Here is a 22,072-nt window from a genome sequence, read left to right on the forward strand (position 1 = left end):
TCCACCAGTGCCCTTTCTCCACCACCAACGTTCCCTCCCACCACCCCATCCCCACCTCTGTGGCAGGCACATTCCCTCTTACCCTCTCTCTCCTTTGGGGTGTTGTGGTTTGCAATACAAGTACTGCAAATACATCATGTTTGGTCCATAGTCTACTTCCAGCACCATCTTCCATCCCGAGTGTCAGCTCTTCCTCTTCTGTCTTCCTTTCTATGGGCAACAGAGGCCCCCATCTCAGCAAAAGTGCACGCTCAAGGGGAGGTCTCTGAAAACTGACTCTCTGTCCTCAACCTGATATTGCTACTAAGTACCTGTTTAAAAACATATATGTGTGTGTATACATACATAAAATACAGTGGAGAGGGCACTTTTCTTGCACTCAGAATAGTATTCCATTGTGTAGATGTACCAAAGTTTCTTTAACCAGTCATCTGTTTTAGGGCACTCGGGTTGTTTCCAGGTTTTGGCTATTGTGAACAGTGCTGCAATGAATATATAGGCACAGATGTCATTTCTACTGTGCTCTTTTGCATCCTCGGGATATATTCCCAGAAGTGGTATTGCAGGGTCATATGGAAGCTCAATTTCTAGTTTTTGAAGGACTGTCCATATTGTTTTCCAAAAGGCTGGACCAGTCGGCATTCCCACCAACAGTGAACGAGCTCCCTTTCCCCCCACATCCACGCCAGCACTGGTTGCTTTTGTTCTTTTGAATGTGTGCCAGTCTCTGTGGTGTGAGATAATATCTCATTGTTGTTTGGATTTTCATCTCCCTGATGACTAGTGATGTGGAGCATTTTTTCATGTGCCTTTTGGCCATTAGTATTTCTTTTTTGAGGAAACTTCTGTTCATTTCTTCTCCCCATTTTTTGATGGGGTTGGAGGTTTTTTTCTTATACAATTCTACTAGTGTCTTGTATATCCTTGATATTAATTCCTTATCAGATGGGTATTGGGTAAATATTCTTTCCCATTCTGTGGGCTCTTTCTGTATTTTGGTCACTGTTTCCTTTGAAGTGCAGAGCCTCTTAGTTTGATGTAGTCCCATTTGTTTATGTTTGCTTCCACTTGCATGGTCAGTGCTGTTTCATCCTTAAAAATGTTTTTAGCTTCAATGTCATGGAGAGTTCTGCCTACATTTTCTTCTATGAACCTTATAGATTCATGTCTGATATTGAGGTCTTTAATTTACTTTGATCTGACTTTTGTGCCTGGCATTAGACAGAGGTCAGAGTTTATTTTTTTGCAGGTAGCTATCCAATTTTCCCTGCACCACTTGTTGAAGAGGCTTTCCTTGTTCCACTTTGCATTTCTTGCTCCTCTGTCAAAGATTAAGTGGCCATATATTTGGGGGTCTGTGACAGGATATTCAACTCTGTTCCATTGGTCTGCAGGTCTGTTTTTATCCCAATACCATGCTGTTTTAATTACTACTGCTTTGTAGTAGAGTTTGACGTTGGAGAAGGTGATGCCACCCATCTTCTTTTATCTAAGGATTGCTTTAGCTATTCGTGGGGGTTTATTGCTCCATATAAATTTCAGGAGTGTTTTGTCTATTTCTTTGAAAAATGTCATGAGTATCCTGATAGGGACTGCATTAAATTTGTATAGTGCTTTGGCAGTATTGCCATTTTGATAATTAAAAATGAAAAATTCTGTGTATATTTTTATACTTGATTTTTTTCACTCTATCATTGAACATACCAAAATAATCACTGTCACTGTATCACTGTCATCTCATTGCTCATCGATTTGCTTGAGCAGGCACCAGTAATGTCTCCATTGTGATATTTGTTGCTACTGTTTTTTTTTTTTTTGCATATCAAATACACCACAGAGAGCTTGTCAGGCTCTGCTGTGTGGGCAGGATACTCTCGGTACCTTGCCAGGCTCTTCGAGAGGGACAGAGGAATGGAACCCATGTCGGCCACATGCAAGGCAAACGCCCTACCTGCTGTGCTATCGCTCCAGCCCACCAAAATAATACCATATTTAAAAAATCCTGCAACAAGGAGTTCCATTATAAGTCATAGTTTGTTCACCTCCTTTTTTTTTGTTTTTTCTTTTGGGGAACACCTGGGTGTACTGGGGGGGTGGGGGAGTTACTCTATTTAGCATAGTGCTGGGTGGTCTCTCCCAGTGGTGCTCTAGGGACCACATGGTACCAGGGATCAAATTCAGGAATTCCACATGTGAAGTATGTCCTTCAGGCCCATCTCCCTGGCCCCCATTTCACTTTAGATTTTTTCCCCAGCACTTTGCTGATGTGTGCAGTCCAATCTCTAACTGAAGTGTGTGGCATATCTCCAGATTCAGCATTATAGGAAATAAGCATTTTAAAAATTGCATGCAGGTGTATGAGAAGCAGGTGGGGGGCAGGTCAGGGATTCAGGTACAAAGGTGGTGCTAAGGAGGGATCGAGCCAAACACCCATGCCACAGAGTCAGCAACACTGAATCAAGAGGCCCAAACTGCAACAACTGAGCTTTGAAAGGCGCCTGTCAAGCTTGAGATTGGGGGGTGGGGTGGGGCATGGGGGTTTATGAGAGGGAACCTGGGAGCATTCGTGGAGGAAAGTGGGCGCTGGTGTTGGGGGTCTGTGCTGCAATATTGTATGTCTAAAACTCAACGGCGAATAACTTGGTGAATCATGGCACTTTATCTAAAAAGAAAAATGCATGCAGAGCTCCACAACCCCTCCCAACGAGGCTGACTTGGAGCAATGTGACTCTGAGTCTTCTTGACTTATGCCCACTGCTTATTTTGCTTTTAATTTTATTTAAAAGTATAGGGTTATTTTTTTAAAAGTGTTGGGGCCACACCCAGCAATACTCAGGAATCACTCCTGGTGGTATTTGGGGGATCCTCACGAGATGCCAGGCATAGAACCCAGGTTGGCTGCGTGCAAGGCAAACGCTCTCCCTGCTGTGCTATCGCTCTGGCCCCTAAAAGAATTTTATTGATGGAGATTCTGTGGTTTATAGAACTATTAATAATGGTTTCTCATGCGTATAATTCCAACACCACTGTTCTGCTTTTCAGAATCCTTGAGCTTGATATGATTGTCAGAGACGAAGACGGAAATATCTTGGACCCCGATAATACTAGTGTCATCAGCTTGTTCCATGCACACGAGGAAGCAACTGATAAAATCACAGAGCGTATCAAGGAAGAAATGGTGAGCTTTGTGAAATAGGCTTTGGCCAGGAAGGCAGGCATTTAACACATCATAAACTTGAGATAATAGGACAATTAGCCAGACTGTATATTATTCCAGGGACATCTGTCCTTTGACTGAGGTGATCAGTAGCCAAACGTATTTTATTGCATTATTTTGTGCTTGGATCTGTAATTTATTCAGCATCCAGCCCACAAGTGGAAGGTAGTTTAGTACCAGGGAAGGTTACCGCTCCCACAGTGCTTTTACATTCCAGAGAGAAAAGGCAGCTTAAAAAGTAAATAAATAAAGGGACAAATTAATTCCAGGCAGTGCTATATTTCTAGAAGGCAATAAACTAGGGCTATGTGAATTGGAGTGAAGTAGGAGCCACTTTTCAAGTCACCAGCAGGAAAGGTCTCCTGCAGGAGTGACACCTGAGATGACACTTGAGTGATGTGAAGGCATCAGGCCTCTGGAGGTCTGGGGACAGGATGTTTGAGGCCAAGGGCAAATGCAAAGTTTCTGGGGTGGGACTGAGTCTTGAGTATTCAGCAGTAGACAGGTCAGCGTGACGAGACTTGTTGGGCAGCAGGAAAGGTGATTTGAGAGGCTGGCCTCAGGAGTCAGCAGCTCTCAGGAGACGAAGAGGCTTGGAGAAGAAATAGGCTGATTTTCCAAGTGTGATGGGAAGCCAGTGAATCCAAGAATTTAAATAGAGGAAGAGTTGACATCTAGTGTATATTTAAAAAATTATTTTAGCAATTTAACCTATCTGAAAACAACTTTATTTTCAGCTTTTATTGAGATGTAATATTCACATAATAAAATTATTTGATTTTAAAGTTATTTCCTCTGGTCCCTTTAGTGGGTAAGGTGCTTGCTTTGAACCTGCTGACCCGGGTTCGACCCTCAGCATCCAATGTGGTCCCTGAGCACCTCCAGGAGTGATCACTGAGTGCACAGCCAGGCATAAAGCCCTGTGTACTGCTGGGTGTGACCTCCCCCCAAATTAAAAATACACGTTTATGAGTCATGTTAATATGCTTTATTTGGTAAACCTCACCACAGTAAAGATGTAAGGCAGTTCCATCACTCTGGAAGTTTCTGTAGGCTGGAGAGACAGTACAGGGGGTAGGTTGCTTGCCTTGTACACGGCCGACCTGGAATCGCGTATGGTCCCTTACGTCCTTCCAGCAGTGCTTCCTGAGTACGGGCCAGGTCGAAGCTCTGAGCATAGAAGGACTTGTCCCCAAAACATAACAAAGCCAACCGGAAATAAAAAGAAAAGTCTCTTGCAGTGTTTCCCAAAGTGGGTGACACCACTCCTTTGGACCATCTTACCCTCAGGTGCAAGTGGGGGGGGTGACTAATACTTCCTTTTTTTTCAAGGGGAACAATAAGACAATCTAGAGTCTCATCGTCATATAAAAACAATTACATGACATTGGGTTTTTCTGTTTGACTTTTCTCAGCAAGATGTGCTGAAGTTTTTATGTGGAATATATTAATGTTTTGATATTTTTGGGGGGGCCACACCTAGTGGTGTTCAAAAGCTAAACTCACTCAGTGCTCAAGAGTCCCTCCTGGCAGTTCTCAGGGACTGTGATGTCAGGGACAGAACCTGGACCCCCTGCATGTATGTTCAAGCCTATTAAGCTAGCCCCCCAGTTTTTGTATAAATGTTCTTTTAACTTTACATTGCTGGGCCAGTATGCCACTGACCAGTTTTCAGCGGTATCATTGAGACATTGTCGGGCATTTGGTTGTTTTCACTTTGGATTTGTTATCAGTAACACTGATTTGAACACTTGCGCATAAATTTGTTTGTTTTGGTGCCACATTCAATTCTACTTGGAGATTACTTGCAAATCAGTCCTCCGTCTTGCTCTGAGGGCTGCTCGGGGGACCAGGCAGTGCTGGGAATTGAACCCAGGCCTGTTGAATGTTAAGCATGTGCTCTGCCCATTGTGCTGTCTCCTCAGTCCTAGCACACACATCTTTTTTTTTTTTTGGCCCCAAAACAACACAAAATATAAATTTAATAATAAAACACCATAAAATTTCTTACTTCATTTTTCTTTACATGGAAAAATGTGCTAGGATGACAGAAAGACGCTGGACATTTGAAACTTAATCTTGCCATCGGCAGTTTGTTCTTTCAATTTTCAGTGATCATGTCTTTTCCATTCTTCTTCTATCTTCTCTTTACAAAATAGTGTGTGTCACTCAGTTTTCATGTGTTAAAATCTGTCATGAAATTTATAAAGATTGAGATAAGCTTTTGGATTAATTGGAAAAGATTTATTACATATAATACTTCTTGGAGACTACAAGTAAAGTAAATGATGAGTGTTAAAGCAAGAGCTATATTATATAAACTGTTTCTAATTTAGTTGACCTTCATGATTTCTGCCACCACCACCAACTCACCGCATTCCTAGAAACAGCTCACAGAACTTCTTTTTCATCTAACATTTAGGGAAAAATTCTGATGTTTGTCATAGTACCTATATACAAAATTGGGTCTAATTTTGTTGGTAAACCAAGTTTAACAGATATAAACAAGATGCATCTCATCTATGTCCGAAAACCCAATCTTAATACACTTCCTAAAATAACATTTTGTATACATAAGGAATATGTGTTTGTCAGATAAAAAATACTAAAATAAGGCCCCCAGTTATTTAATATCTAGTCCCATAAGTGTCTTATCTGTAAGATCAGTTGGTTCTGTTGGGATAACTTTTTGAAGAGTAGATTATGTTTGTAAAATAAATTTAAAAAAGAAAGCACAATATCAAAGGAAGAAATTTTTATTGCTGGGTACTGTCTGATAGTGGAATATATACAGTATCTTGGACTGGAGCAGTAGCACAGTGGGTAGAGCTTTTGCCTTGCACATGGCCGATCTGGGTTTGATTCCTCTGTCTCTCTCGGAGAGCCCGGCAAGCTACCGAGGTATCCCACCCACACGGCAGAGCCTGGCAAGGTACTCATGGCATGTTCCATATGCCAAAAACAGTAACAAGTCTCACAATGGAGACATTACTGGTGCCCGCTCAAGCAAATCGATTAGCAATGGGACGACAGTAGCACACACATCTTTTATGCACATGTTTTTGTCTTTTTGTAATAATACATAACCATAGGATTGCTGGGTCATATAATATATGTATATTCAATTTTTTAAGGCACTGCTATACTATATACTAAAATGCCGATGCAATATTGCATTCCCATCTGCAATACGTAAATGCATTTGCTTTTTATTCTTTTTAAATCTTGAGCCACATCTGGTGGTGCTTATGGCTAATTCCTGACTCTGCGCTCAGAGATAACTTCTCACAGACTCAGGGGACCATGTGAGGTGCTGGGGGTCGAACTCTGGTTCTCTATGTGCAAAACAAGCACCCTACCCACTGTTCTATGGCTCCAACTCCTCATTTTTAATTTAGATTTTGCTTTAGGCACAATGGCTTACAAAACTGTTATTAGTAGAATTTTGTTTGTGAAACATTCTAGCCCCACACCCTTTGCCTGTATCACTGTATCACTGTCATGCCATTGTTCATCGATTTACTCCAGCGGGCACCAGTAACGTCTCTATTACACTCAGCCCTGAGATTTTAGCAGCCTCTCTTTCTCCTCTTTCCCAACGATTGGAGGCTCTTTCAGAGTCAGGGGAATGAGACCTATCATTACTGCTTTTGGCATATTGAATACGCCATGGGTAGCTTGCCAGGCTCTGCTGTGCAGGCAACACCCTTTGCCAACAGTTGGTATTGTCAGTCTTTTAAATGAAGTTATTCTAGTAGTGAGCCGTGGTGTCTCATTGTAGTTTGAATTTGCATTTTGCTGAATGACTAAAGAAAGTCTCTACTTATGCTCTTCAGTCAGGACTATTTGTATCTTCTTTTCTGAAGTACTTCTTCAAATATTTGGTCCATTTTAATTAGATTAATTTTCTTTTCATTGAATTGTGAGATAGCTTTATATATTATGGAGATAAATATTTATTGAATGCATATTTTGCAAATACATTTTTATCAGTCTATACCTGGCCTTTTCATTTCCTGATTTTGCTTCTCAGAAAAGCAAAAATTTTTAGTTCTGAGTGATAGCACAGTGGTTGGGCATTCGCCTTTCACGCAGCCGACCCGAGTTCAATTCCTCCGCCCCTCTCAGAGAGCCCAGCAAGCTACTGAGAGTATTGTGCCCGCGAGGCAGAGCCTGGCAAGCTACCTGTAGCATATTGGATATGCCAAAAACAGTACAATAAGTCTCTCAATGAGAGACGTTACTGGTGCCCACTCGAACAAATCAATGAGCAATGGGATGACAGTGACAGTGAATATCCTCTTCAGCAATTTTTTCTTTTATAATTTTTGCTTCTTTATAACTCTAATTTTATGAAAAAAGAAAAAGGCTGGATTATTAATGATATTTCTCAAGACGGAAAAATCATATCCAAAATAGTCAAAAAGATTCTCAGGTTCTTTTCAGAGTACAAAACCGTTGTTGGTGAATTGGATATAAAGCTAAATTTTTTAATATCTTGGCCTCTATCTTTGTTGTCCTACGTGCTATGGGACCAAGTTCCTTCATCTTTTTCCTTTCTTCCTTTCCTCCTAGTCAAAAGACCAGCCAGACTACGGAATGTATTCCCGCGTCTCTTCATCTCCCACCCACAGCCTCTATGTCTTTGTGAGAAACTTTGTCTGCAGGATTGGGGAAGATGCTGAGCTCTTTATGTCTCTCTATGACCCCAACAAGCAAATGGTCATAAGGTAGGTGCACATGGTAGCATCTGATTTCTCTTTATACGGGAGACTGAAACCACATGACATGTTTTACTTTCCTCTATTATTGTGAATAAATCTCCACCTGGAAGAGAAATGTGTACAAATCAAGAATGTGAACTAACTTCTTTGAGAGTATGGGAGTCATGCAGAGGAATTATTTACCACCATTTTTTCCCTCCACAGTTCTAGTTAAAAGGTTTCATAAATAGAGTTTTGTTAATTGAGATTCAATTAGAACAAGATTCAGGCATTTGCATTAGATAGATAGGAATTATCTGCTTTTAAAAATGGCAGTCGGGGGGCTGGAGAGATAGTACAGTGAGTCGGGCGCTTGCCTTGTATGCAGAACACTTGGGTTCAATCCCTGGCATCCCCTGTGGTCCCCTCTGAGCGGCCAGGAGTAGCACCTGAGTGCAGATCCAAAAATAATCCCTAAGCATCACTGGGTGCGACTCCAAATGCAAACAGAAATGCCAGTTAGGGGGTCAGAGAGATAGCATAGGAAGTAAGGCACTTGCCTTACATGAAGTGGACCCTGGTTTCAATCCCTGGCACTGTGTCTAGCCCCAGAGCACTGCCAGAGATCATTCCTGAGCACACACAGTATGGCCCAAATTACGCGCTCTCTCTCTCTCTCACTCTCTCTCTCTCTCTCTCTCTCTCTCTCTCTCTCTCTCTCTCACACACACACACACACACACACACACACACACACACAGAGTTACAGAGTTAGAAAGGCAGGGGAGATGACTCAGGCGTCAGGAATGCAATATGTGTCTGACCTAAATTTTGACCTTGGCGCTGACTGTTTCTCTGAGCACTTCCAGGGAGGCCCTGGTGGTCCCAGTACCACTGGCCTGAGTAGCATCTCATGGTGAGGCCCGTGCATAAACCATTCAGCTCAGCTGGCAGAGGAGCTCAGGGAATGGGCTCTAAGAGTCCGTTCTCAGAGCCCCTGAGCATTGCTTGAAAGGTTCCCCAAAATAGAGAATAAAAAAGAATAAAAGAGAGAGAGAAAGAGAGAGAGAGAGAGAGAGAGAGAGAGAGAGGAAAAGGTTAGAAATGAATGGTGAAAACTCCTTACCCTTTATGATAGCAATGGGTCCTTAAATCTTGTCCCTTATTTACTCTTTCTTGACCTTGGACAAGTTGTTAATTTTTATTAAGCATAAATTTCCCATTCGCGGAATATAATTGCTACCTTCATGGGATCATTTCTTTCAGTCTTTAATGAGAAAAACCTCATGAATCACAGAAACTAGCAGATGCTACTTATGTTGCAAGCGGTAGTGGCTTTATTGTTTCTTCACTTTAAGCATTACTTTAATGAATAATTCTTAAAAATGGAGGAAGAGAGAGAACCTCCGGGTGCCTCAGCTCAAGAAGGGAAAATGACTTTAGAACCCTGCAGGAGGACTATGGTGCATTTCTCTGTCCTATTGTTATCCCCCTGCCCTCTCAGTAAGGGATTTGAGGATTGATGCCCTTCACATTCATACTCTGGAATGTGAACTTCATCTTTATGGAGAAAAGAATATTTCCTTAGCCTGGATGTGATGAAGATTAAATGAGATAACATACATAGCCCAGTACATTGAGGTGCTTTGGCAAATAACGGCTCTCCCGGAGGTATCTGTGAAATGCATGGGGCTGTTCCTTTGGCTCCCATGTACAGACTGAGGTTGTATAAGATCTCATGTCATCCTCGTCACTCTAGGCCATTTGGGTGAGAAAATGTGGCCCAGGGGGATTAATTGACTCCCCCATAATCACAAATACTTATCAGTTGCAAAGCTGAGAGTTCTACTCATATCCATCTTACGCTAAAGATGGGCTAGTACCTACTTTAGTCTGTCACCAAGGAGAGATTCGTATCAAATTCACTGAATGGCTTGTAGCAGAGATTCAGCATTGTTTTGGTGGAAATCTTTGGGTGCTTTTTCTTTGTTTGGACCACACCTACACCGGTGCTGAGAGCCACACTCCTGGCTCTCTATGCCTGGCAAACTCAGGGGACCACATGGGATTCCGAGGATTGAACTTGGGTCAGCTGTGTGCAAGGCTCATGCCCTACCCACTGTACTATCACTCAGGCCCCTGAAAATCTGTTTTGTTTTTTTTTTAATCTGTGTTTTTTTTTTATGGTGAAACTGAATCCCTAAATTAAAGAGACAATGCAGTTCTCAATGTTCCTGGCCCTGTAGAACCACCTGAAAAATGGCCCATTCCTTCCTGTCATCTGTTCCCAAAGCACCTGGAACAAAGACCCTAAGAGCACTCTCAGGATCCTCCCTGCCTTTCAGCAGCACAGGCTTCCTCATGTCCAGCCTGACAAGGGTGCCAGGCCTCTGGCCCATCTAAGTGACGGATGGCTTGAACTAGCTCTAGGGAGGGAGGCGATGGATCAGCGAGGTGGCAGCTCTGTTCCTTGATGTGCCACACTGAATGATGTGCTTGATGGGCTGTGCCTGAGTGATGCCTCCGAAGTGCCAGGGCCGTAAGAAACTCTCAGGAAAGCGAGGGATGCAGAGGTGGAGAGTAAAATGTGAGGGCAAATAAGCAAGAGTAGGAGGCAAAGGAGAGATGGGCTGTGGGAAAGAGTCAGGGGACTTGGAAAGACGCCCTGTTTCAGTTTGACACAGGAGAGCGGCTCTTTCTGCCAGGATTGACATGCAGTGACCCACAGGTAAGTGACGGTATTTGCAGGGAAGCCTGAATGTGGCCTGGGGTAGGTTTGGCTGGTGCTGACCTTTCAAAGTTGGGAGTGAATGATGGTCAGGTCCCAACGGGCCCCTAAAGAGACTTGGTTTGGGAAATTTAAAAGTAAATTTTATGGGTTCTAAAAAGAAACAGCCCATTCATGAAGCTAGTGGTGGAGCTAATTCCTGAGACGAACTCAAGGAGAACTGGAAGGGTTCTCCCCCTCCCCTGGGGAAGGAGCCATCTATGAGTGGGGTTTCATCTTCCTCAGGTGCCGAGTGGGCCTTTGGATTTAACACTCAGGGCTTCCTGGGTAAGGATGAATGGGACCTACTCAGCCCTCCAAAATTGCTTTTCTTATTTATGATTATTGGTACCTGTTGTTTCAACCTAGCAGGCTGGTTCTCTGTGGGGCTTGTGACAAGTGATGAAAGTTCTTGGGAAATATCCAGGTATTTTACTACGACAGTCCAGAAATAAACAATGGGAAATAATTAAAAGTTACTTTCTTGAGAAAACTTCCCGACCAGTTTGTTGCCAATTCCTGTAAAAATTTTAGCCAAAGAGGGAGGGAGAGGAAGCTAGAGAGATGATGACAGAAACAGAGAATTAATTTACTTCATCGAATTTTAATCATGGGTCACTCTGGGACTGTTCATTTCTTTGTTTTGCTGCTGTCAGTTCCAGTTCCCCTTGAAATTTTCTAAATTGCCCTAATTTATCTCCTAGGGTTGGGTGAAGAGAAAGGGGAACAAGATGTTATGGAGAACAAACCTCTAAAATGAGGACAATTCTCGTTTTTGCCTAATTCCAGTTATGTTCTTAGGGTGGCTTGGATTTTTAACTTTGGTTTTTATTTCCTAACTCAGGGCAGTGGACATTTATTAAGGATCAACTGCATGTTTCTGACAAGTCTGGAAAGTGTAATGACACAACCCAGCAGACAAAACTAAACTCTTAAGTTATAGAATTTTTAAAATTCTCCATTTTTTTTTCCCAGAGTGGTTTGAAAGACCAGTATGAACCACACAGGCTGGTGTATGGTTGTTAAAATATATGAGATGGTGGGGCTGGAGCGGTAATACCATGGTAGGCCTGTTTGGCAGCAAACTTGAGGTCAGTCCCCCAAGGCCGCCATGAGGGATTCCAGGAGTAGCCCCCTGAGCACCATCGGGTATGCCCCCTCCCCTACAAAAGAAGTAAGAGATGGTCAACTGGTAAATGATTATACAGCAGAACTGGGATTACATAAAAGACTTAAGTAGGTTTCCATTAGTCTAAGATCAAAATCAAAATCCTTGGATGCCTTATTAGGCCTGTATTGTCTGGCCAATGTCATTTTTCTCTTACCTCTTTCCCTCTGCTACTAGATATGAGTCTTTACAATTCATCCATATAAGAGCACTTATATTATTTCCCATATCTTGGCTTTTGTAAATATTGCTGCAGTGAAGGCAGAGATGAGAAATCTTTTCAAATAAGTGGTTCCCCCACCCCCACTTTAGATAAATACTCAAAAGTGAAATCGCTCAGTTCTATGGTATTTATAATTTAACTTTTTGGAGGACCCTCAGTCCTGTTTTCCATGGAGGCTCGACTAATTTATATTTCCAACATCAGGGTAATTTCCTTTTTCCACGTCCTTGCCAACACTTGTTAGTTTTTGGTTGGTAGCCATGGTGTGAGGTGGTGGTAGCTCTGTTTCGTTTTGGTTTGCATTTTCCTGGCGGTAACAGGTTGCTGCTCTGCTCCCCACAGTGAGAACTACCTGGTGCGCTGGGGCAGCAAGGGCTTTCCCAAGGAGATCGAGATGCTCAACAACTTAAAGGTGGTCTTCACGGTAGGTCTCATCGCCTTCTCCCTGACATGGTCCACTCAGGAGGCTCTGACCTTGGAAGTGAGACAGGTCTGGAGAGAGCACTGCCTTCGGGCAGAGCTGTACTCTGGGCTTTCTCTAGAGATTCAGGACAGAGAAAGGGCGTTGTTTGGCCTGGGAAAGTGGTTGGAAAGATGGATCTCTCCTCTCCTCCTCCCTCCCTCTTAGCACTCGTGTTCACACAGGCTCAGTTGCAAGAGCACTGTGTAAAGTAGCACTAACCTTTTGGGCATGATATCTAGGGGAGAGAAACTTTTGATTTTTATTTTCTGGTTAAAATATTGTAACTGTGTTTGTTTACCAGTTAACCCAAGTTTTTTTCAATTTGGTATAGACTCCTGAAATACGTCAGGTATAAAAACAAAAAATGGAGTTATTAGAATGCTGAAGACCTTGTGGCATCCTGGTATCTTTCTAAACACTAGCATGCACTGGACAAGACAGAAGTTTAAATCATTTCTTCTTTGTCTGATTTATTTTTATCATTATTATTATTGTTACTGGGCTGGAGTGATAGCACAGCGGTAGGGCATTCACCTTTCACAAGGCCAACCCGTGTTCGATTCCTCCGCCCCTCTCGGAGAGCCTGGCAAGCTACCGAGAGTATTGTGCCCACACGGCAGAGCCTGGCAAGCTACCCGTGGCGTATTGGATATGCCAAAAACAGTAACAATAAGTCTCTCAATGAGAACATTACTGATGCCCGCTCAATTATTATTGTTATTATTACCCACCTATTAGTATGTATCTGTTTTTAAATGCTACAGTGACTGGAGCAATAGCACAGCGGGTAGGGCATTTGCCTTGCACTCAGTCGACTGGGTTCGAGTCTTCCGTCCCTCTCGGAGAGCCCGGCAAGCTACCGAGAGTGTCCGGCCCGTGGCAGAGTCTGGCAAGCTCCCCATGGCATATTCGAAATGCCAAAAAACAGTAGCAAGTCTCACAATGGAGACATTACTGGTGCCCGCTCGAGCAAATCAATGAGCAACGGGATGACAGTGATACGGTGATAATTGTTATTATGGTTTATGGGCCACACCCATCAGCATTCAGGGCTTACTCCTGGCAGTTCTGCACTCAGAGATCACTCCTGACAGGCTCAGGGACTGTAGCAGATGCCAGTGATTTAATCCAGGTCAGCCACATGCAGTGCAAGTGCTCTACCTACTGTACCTGCTCCACCGTTTTGTATGACTTATTTCTGAGTGCAACTGTTTTTTCAGCTCTGAAAATTGAAACCGTAGGATGAAGGAGGTAGGGTTATCATTTATTTCTCACTTTTCCATGAGGGTGTGCTAAGAGTGTGGCCCGAAGACACCTAAGAATATTGGTGTTGTTTGTAAGCACCTTTGGGGAGAAGATGTGTTTATGAAATATTTCACTGCATTGCCTGTTTGTTCAAGGCGAAGTACAGAAGTAGAGCCAGGAAGGGTTTGGATATTGACCAAACCAATGAGTTTGATCTAGAAGTGACCAAAGTACTAGATTAACCTACCTTGCTCTACAATAATTTCCTAGTTACAGTCCATTAAGTGCAATGTCTTACATTATGTCACAATTAGATTGGAGTCCAGCTGATTTATTTTGTTTGTTATAGCCTGAAAAATGGGCCAGAGGCCTGGAATAAGATCATAGGTCCTAATTGCTTACACAAAGTTTTCTTGGCATATATAAATGTACCTCAATCCTGTTTATCTATTATTACTTAGAAGGAGGAGACTATTAATTTTCTTGATTAATAGGAGAGTCCCGTAAGGCTTCCTGATTACACCAAGAGACATATGTTTCACGAGAGGAAGAGGGACAGGGAATCCGTCAGCGGCTCATTTTCATTAAAGCAATTCATGATGTAAACATGTGGGAAAAGAGAGCTGGAGTTTTGTGTTGTCCGAGATTAACGGGAGTGTGATCCGGCTTCCTTAAAGGTCTGCCACTTCTTCCCTCAACTAATGAACCTTGAGAAGCTTTGCTGGCTCAACGTCCCTCTTTTTAAATGATTGGAATTTTTATTTCAGAATGAGGAAAGTTATGGTGCTTGTTTTATTAACTAACTTTTGGTTTGGGGGCCACACCTGGTGGTGCTCAGGAATTTCCGAGCCTATGCTCCTGGAAGAACTTGGGGGGCTCTGTACAGCACTGGGAATCGAACAGTGGTCAGCTGCGAGCATCCGTTATCCTGACAAGTATCTATTTTGTGCAAGCTCTGTGCTAGCTGTTGGGGATGAAACAGTGAATACATCTGTAGGGGGCTGGAGTGATAGCACAGCGGTAGGGTGTTTGCTCTGCACTCGGCCAACCCGGATTCGATTACTCTACCCCTCTCGGAGAGTCCGGCAAGCTACCAAGAGTGTCCTGCCCGCATGGCAGAGCCTGGAAAGCTGCCCGTGGTGAATTCATTATGCCAAAAAACAGTAACAACAAGTCTCACAATGGAGATGTTACTGGTGCCCGCTTGAGCAAATCGTTGGGCAACAAATGGATGACAAGTGACAAGTGACATCTGTAGGTGCCTACTTTTGTGGTATGAGAGGAAATAAAGTAAGAACAAAACGAATAATAGAGTAATAGTACAGCAGGTAGGATGCTTTATTTGCACACGACTGACCCAGAGTCGATCCCCAGAATGCCATATAGTCCCTTCAGACCACCGGGAATGACCCCTGAGCACAGAATTAAGTCCTGTGCACTGCTGGGTTGTCCCAAACAACAAAAACATAAAATAAGTAAGTAAATAAACAAGAAGATAAACAAGAAGATAATTCATGCCACATAGGTCATTTAAGCAGGATGATGGGACGGATTTTTGTCTAGGAGTTATATTCAGTTGGACCTTGCAGTGACATTTAAGTCAGAGAAGAGATAAAGATTGGTGGGCATGCGTTTTTGCTGACTTTATTTTTCTGGCTCTAGATTTTAGCTCCCGCTAGTCTCTTTTCTGGGGACAGAGCCTGAGAAAATAGTTCCTGGATCTCGTTGTTGGTGGGGTGTCCCTCTGTCCGCCTTATATTCACCTTCCTTGGTCCCATAATGGGAGAATGGGAGAGTAATATACATAGAACATGAAGTTCCTTATCAGGGGAACCTGATTTGTGGGTTTCTGCTAACATAAAAAAAGAGTGCAGGAATCCTCTGCTTTTTGAAGTTTGTGTTACTAATCCCCCCCTAAAAAAAAAAAAAAAGAAACCACTGCATCAGTACCTGTTTCCACCAACAAAAAGAAATCTGAAGAGAATTTTCTTTTTTAGTAATGAAAGGGTGAAACTGGATCCAGTGTTGGCTTGGTGGCACCCAAGCAGTGAGAGTGACCCAGCCATGCTCCTTCCTTGGGCGCCTAAACCAGGCTGTGTGGATCATATCATCCTTCTTTTGCTCCAAGCCAGTATGGTTTTACCTGTTATTTTGGTAGATTATAGTTTAGTTCTTAGAGCACTTACAATTTTTTGTAAGTAAAATTATGTAAATTAATGTTATATTATGTAAATTAATGGTAATTATATTTTTGTTTTGGGGCTGGAGCGGTAGCACAGTGAGTAGGGCATCCGCCTTGCACACGGCCGACCCGGGTTCGATTCTTCCGCCCATCTTGGAGAGCCCAGCAAGCTACCGAGGGTATCTCGCCCGCATGGCAGAGCCTGACAAGCTACTTGTGGTGTATTCGATATGCCAAAAACAGTCACAACAAGTCTCACAATAGAGACGGTGCCCACTCGAACAAATAGATGAGCAACAGGATGGCAGTGACAGTGACGGTATTTTTGTTTTATACCATGTGGGCTCCGGAACAGGTTACAGAAGTATGCACTCCTCTCAGACGATGAAACAAACATGTCTTGGTGAATTATCAAATCAGGTGACATGGATTTTCAGTCCCGTTGTTCTTCTTCCTTCCTCAACTTCCCAAATATGTTAGAGTTTTCTAAGGTTAAAGTAGAGTTAGCTTTTACTTGTTGTGCAATGTTCAGATGGCTAAGACACAATGCAGATAGGAACACAGTTCTGAATTAGAGTTACCCTTTGTACACCCTCCAGAGAATAACCTGAACACATGCATTTTGCTGAGATCCATATACCACCATATACTCTAACGCTAAGGTTGCCAATGATGCAGTCATTAAAGAGCAGTGGCCTACTTGTTTTCAGAGATGAGAGATGGAGTGGCACTTATCCAGGGACTTTACACACTTTGTCAATTCTTTCTTTATATTTTTTCCTCCATCTGGTGGTGAGGATCAAGTCCAAGGTCTGATATGTGCAAGCCAAGTTCTTTACCACTGGACCATGTTCCTGGCTTGGAACCTTACAGGTTCATCTAGTGCCTTAGGCAGCTAAGGCTGACACTGCAGAGTCCCACAGATTGATACTTTAACATCAGAGATAGATTTTCTCACAAGTTTGGAGGCTAGAAGGCCAAGAGCAAGGGCAAGGTGTTGTAGAGTTGATTTCTGCAGAGGTCTCTTGTTGCTTTGCAGATGGCTGTCTCCTATGTTCTCACTTCTGTGCTCTTCCTTCTATGTGTCCGTGTTTTAATCTCCTTTAAGGGCTCACCGGAGTATTAGATTAGAGCGTACCCTTTAAAGAACATAATCACCTCTTTAAAGGCTGTCTCTAATTATAGTCCTATTTGGAGGTACTAAGGGTTAGGACTTCAGCATTTGAATTTTGAGGGGTAGAGATACAGCCCATAACGTCTAGGAAGGACTCTGTGATGTGCCTGGGCATCTATGTCCTTGTAATGCCTCTAAAAGATACCAATTTAGATACCTCAAAAAATGTCAAAGAAATCCTAACAAAAGGAGAGAAGTAATTAGGGATAAGCCTCATTATAAAGGAAGCCAGACTTGAGCTTTTAAGAATGGAAAGGATTTGTCTATATCGAGAGGGGAAGAGGAGGAAAGCTTTTGAGGTGGGGATGCAGACAGGTGCCACAAGAAGAAAGATCCATAGTTGAAAGTGAACATTGTGTGTTTGTGAAGCAGTAAAGAAATCTCTGTGCCAAAAATAGAGCACGTACGTGCAGAGAATAGTGGAGAATCAGTTGGGTAGGACAGCTGGAAATATAATATGTCTAGGACCTTTCACGTCAGCTCAGGAAGATTAGCACTAATAGGTAGGGGAAAGGGAGCTATTAATGTTGGGGTGGGGGGGAGAGACGAAATAATGATCTTGGCTTCTAAAGATGAGTTTGTAGGTGATTTCAGGGGTAGAATGGAGAAGGTGCTCAGGCAGGCCAGCGGAGCGGCTGCCCAACCCTCTGGTTGTGAGATAATTGGGATCTCAAACTCAGAGGTCTGTGGGAAAGGTAAGGAATGCAGCCCTTCCTCCCCCAAGTTACCCCTCCCCACCCAGCAGGGAGCCCTGGGGGACTGGGGAAGTAGGTCTCCACTTCTTTGAACTGGTGAGAGTTTGGCCCTGTTATTTTCCCCCACCTCATAGAAACAAAGCCAGTAAGACACCCGAAATTATGTTAAAAGATTTGGCTTCTTAAGTGGTTTTGTGCCAGTGGGACTGGCAAGTTTGAAATTTGTAGGGCAGGGTGGCAGGTTTTATAAAAAGCCTGGCAAGATTTTTATACTTGTTTTCTTGCTGAATTCTTTCTTTTTGGGGAAACTGGCATTTGTTCTTAAGGCACAGAACTAGACTGGCCCATTCGCAATATTGGCAGTAATACCCTTCACTTAGTGATTGTAGATGATATTCAGATCTACAAAATACCGTCACACACACCTATAGGCTTGTGTTTGACCAAGCAGCAAGGTATCAACCAAGTTGCTACCAACATACACTCACCAAGTTGACAAAATCCCAAGTAAGGTGGTATGAACCACGTTGGACCATGTCTAGTCCCCAAAAAAGACCCTGCCCCTTCACCATCCTCTTCCTTCCACGCTAACCAGAGTGAGAGTAGAGTAGCTCGTCTTCCCAGCTCCCCGTTCTGACGTGGGCTGGTGGCCGGCACCTACTAGTTCTAACTGCTTGGAGATTAACTGGCAAGAGCAGCAATAACAGAACTTACTGTTCCCCAGCAAGGCCAGACCCAGGACTATGTACTTGGTGCCGACAAGCAGGCTCAATGTTTCTGCTCTAACTGAACCTAACCGGAAGGGGGTCTCAGAGTCACTAAAACTTTAAGATTAGAGCAGGGCAGTTATTTTATGCAATGATGGTCCCAGTGGTTTTTGCTCCTGGGTGCCTTTGTGATGGAGAAGGGGGTATATTGTGATAGTTAGGATTTTGGTGTCACAATGACTAGGTAATGTCTCTAATGACTAAGGTCATCACTTCACTTCATAGAAACCCTTATTCTGAGTATTTCAGATTCCCCATCTGTAAAATGGGTGTAATTATAGCATCTACTTCAGAGGGTCAGGAGCAAAGATTTGACATGTGAGACACTCAGCACAGTGTATGAGATTTAGTGTAGTTCACTGGTTCCAAGTTCACTAGTTCCCTGGTTCCAAGGTTCCCTTTTCTGAACACACAACTGAGTTTTCTTTCCTATCCCCCTTGAAGTTGTAGGTGCTCACATGCCTTGCTTCAGCCAGTGAGTTATAAGGAGGAGAAATGAGTGGAGGGGGGATGTCTTCGCTGGGTGGGCACTTAGGAAGAGCCAGTAATGACTGGGAATGTGCCTGCACGTGAGGCCCCAGATTTCATCCCCAGCACTGCAAAAAAAAGAAAAGAACCAATAAGTAATTTGCACCCTTCTTCCCGGCTGTGGGGACAGTGGAAGGCGCTCTGTGTGGAGAGAGATTTCCTGTCAGCCAGGGGTCCAGATTGAGCACCTGACATACGCATCGGACCTGTGGTCCGAGCTAGAAGTAAACTTTAACGTCATGGAAGCTCAGGGCTATTGGGGGTGTTTGGCGCTGCTGCGGCCCAATCCTGCGGCTTATATCCAGTAAGTGCGTGGGAAATTGCCGGCCCTTCGTCCTGTTTCTTTGCTTTTCTCTCTGAGGTGCTGTGCTCTACGCCGAGGTTCTTGGAGACACGTGCACAAATGCTATTTCCCACAGAGACGGATAGTCTATGATCCTTACAAGGATTCCTGCCCCTGTCTCTGACCCTTGCCCTCGGTACTTCACCTCTGAGGTGGGAGAACTCGGGTTGAAGCCAGATTCTGTCCCCTGGCTTCTTCTCCAAACCTCACCTTCTCTTTGCTGCACTTGCTTTGTTTTCTTGGTCCCTGCGTGCTAAGTGCAAAACGTGGGCCCAGGATTTATTATTACTCGGTTTCCTCTTCTACTGTGTTTTCGTTAGACGGAGGGATGTGTAACCATATCTTTGCTGCCCTACAGGATCTTGGAAACAAAGACCTCAACCGAGATAAAATCTACTTGATTTGTCAAATAGTCCGGGTTGGGAAGATGGACATCAAGGAGACGAATACAAATAAGTGCACGCAGGGACTGAGGCGGCCCTTTGGGGTGGCAGGTAATGACCCCCCCACCCCGCCCCACGCCCCTGGCTGCCTGCATGGTCTGAGAGCCTCCATGGGAATCTCTTCCTCTCGCCTCCGGTTGTTATTTCCCTATTCCCCAAGATTTATGCCAAGCAGCCGGTAATCCTCATCGCTGGGGACTAACAGGGAATAATTGGTGGCCCCGTCCAGGTTGGTGGTGACGGCGGTGAGTAATGGCATCCTCGTGTCTGGGCCAGTGCGCTGGGAGCTCGGCGCAGTCTGAGCAGTTGGCGCCTCTGCTTCCCAGTGTGGGAAAAGGGAAAGAACAGGAGAGCCAGGATCTAATTATGAGGAGCAAATCATTTTAAGAAAAAAATATCCGGGGCAAGAAATGCAGTTACACAGGATGAGTCACCCGCCACACATCTCAATTCCAGATGGAAGTGGATGTTCGGAGAGTTGGCACGGCCAAGCGCAGCTGCGTCACAGGCGGGTCACCTCCCCTCCCTTCCTCCGAGCCTTCTCGCCCTCCCGCCATTTCTGAGAATGTATCATCCTTGCTCTGCTTTTGTGGATTTTGTTATATTTGACTATGACTTACTCTGTTTACTGAACAGATTTTCTTTTAATTATCCCACCTGATTGGAAGCTTTTCTTCCTAAAAAAAAAAACAACATTTAAATATTTGGAAATAGCGGTGAGATATGCCAGTTTTAGTCTTTTTTAAATTGAAAATAGGAAATTTTATGAATGTGCCTGTGTCCTACACCTAAATTCACTTTTCCCACCTTCTTATTTTATTTTATTTTATTTTTTTTGGTTTTTGGGTCACACCTGGCGATGCACAGGGGTTACTCCTGGCTCTTCACTCAGGAATTACTCCTGGTGGTGCTCAGGGGACCATATGGGATGCTGGGATTAGAACCCGGGTCGGCCTCGTACAAGGCAAACGCCCTCCCCGCTGTGCTATCGCTCCAGCCCCCCACATTCTTATTTTAAGATGGCCTGATCTGCAGTCGTAAAGCAGCTGCCTCTCCATCAGCCTCCTGGCACTGCGGACAGGCGGGAAGAACTTTTACTGAGAGGGCTGGGCTCGGTTCTGGTTTGCGCCTGCCACGGTTGCTAGCTGTGTAGCCAGATGGTCTTGAGCAGGATTCCCCAGGACCTCAGTTTCTTCTCTTCAAAGAGAGGGACTTGGACCTGTTTGATCTCTAAACTGCTCTTAAGTGCTCTTTTTCTAGGTGAGGCCACTCCTGACACCACAGCGTACTTGTTAGTACAGTGAGAAACCTACCATCTTCGTTCACAGTGTGCTTTTGTCCCTAGCTAGAATTGCTCTCTCTTTTGGTTTCGGATCACAGAAAGCTGATAGAAATGAAAGTTTCAGAAATCGATTTCCTTAGGCATAACTAAATCCAGAAGCTGAAACGAGTTAATATCTGTCTCTTATCCTCTGTATCTCCTTGTAGGCTTATTTTGTTTGTTTATTTGTTTGTTTGTTTTGGGTCACACTGGCAATACTCAGGGTTCTGCACTTAGGGATCACTCCTGGTGGGACTCAAGGAATCTTATGGGTTTGGGGGATCGATCCCAGATAGGTTGCATGCAAAACAAGTGCTCTACCCACTGTACTATCTTGTAGGTTTATTCTAAGGATGTCTGCCAACTAGTTAATAAAATATCAGCCTGTTAGAAAGCTTGCATCTAACAATCAGTTAACAATCCAGGGTTTTTTCCCCCCTCTTAGCTCTAGGTGAAGCTCAGGATCTTAAGAGGAAGATTATCCCGAAGGTACTTAATCTGGGTATGGGGATGCTGATCTTGGGTGGGTCAGGCTAGGGCAAGTGAGTGACTCTGGAGCCGGGGGGAATGAATCCACCCCAACCCTTCTCACTGAGAATAGGCCAGAGGAGATTATAGAGGATGGATGCTAGTTACGAGTAAATAGCTGCTTTCTACCTTTCTTTAGCTTCCAAGCCCCTCTCTTGAGCTAATTGTAGTCACTGGTTCTTTATTACCCAAGCAGTTTTAATGACTCCCTGTCTAGGACCAGAGTACTTGAAGTATTTGTGTTACTAGAGTTTGGGCTCGGTCTGACTAGCTTTTTCCAGCACCTCCCACTTCCTCCAACCATT

At 43.8% G+C, this 22,072-nt stretch overlaps 1 protein-coding gene across 1 annotated transcript in view; it reads left to right on the forward strand.

Annotated features, from left to right (window-relative positions):
* The window catches only part of DOCK2 (dedicator of cytokinesis 2), a 400,138-nt gene that overhangs the window by 34,997 nt on the left and 343,069 nt on the right, over window positions 1–22,072 (forward strand). The window contains exons 7-10 of the mRNA XM_004611557.2: window positions 3,043–3,178; window positions 7,793–7,947; window positions 12,421–12,502; window positions 19,834–19,969. Coding sequence (XP_004611614.2) covers window positions 3,043–3,178; window positions 7,793–7,947; window positions 12,421–12,502; window positions 19,834–19,969 — 509 coding nt within the window. The remainder of the gene's footprint in view (window positions 1–3,042; window positions 3,179–7,792; window positions 7,948–12,420; window positions 12,503–19,833; window positions 19,970–22,072) is intronic.

The sequence above is a fragment of the Sorex araneus genome, chromosome 2 (genome assembly GCF_027595985.1).
Source record: "Sorex araneus isolate mSorAra2 chromosome 2, mSorAra2.pri, whole genome shotgun sequence".
NCBI classification, from domain to species: domain Eukaryota; kingdom Metazoa; phylum Chordata; class Mammalia; order Eulipotyphla; family Soricidae; genus Sorex; species Sorex araneus.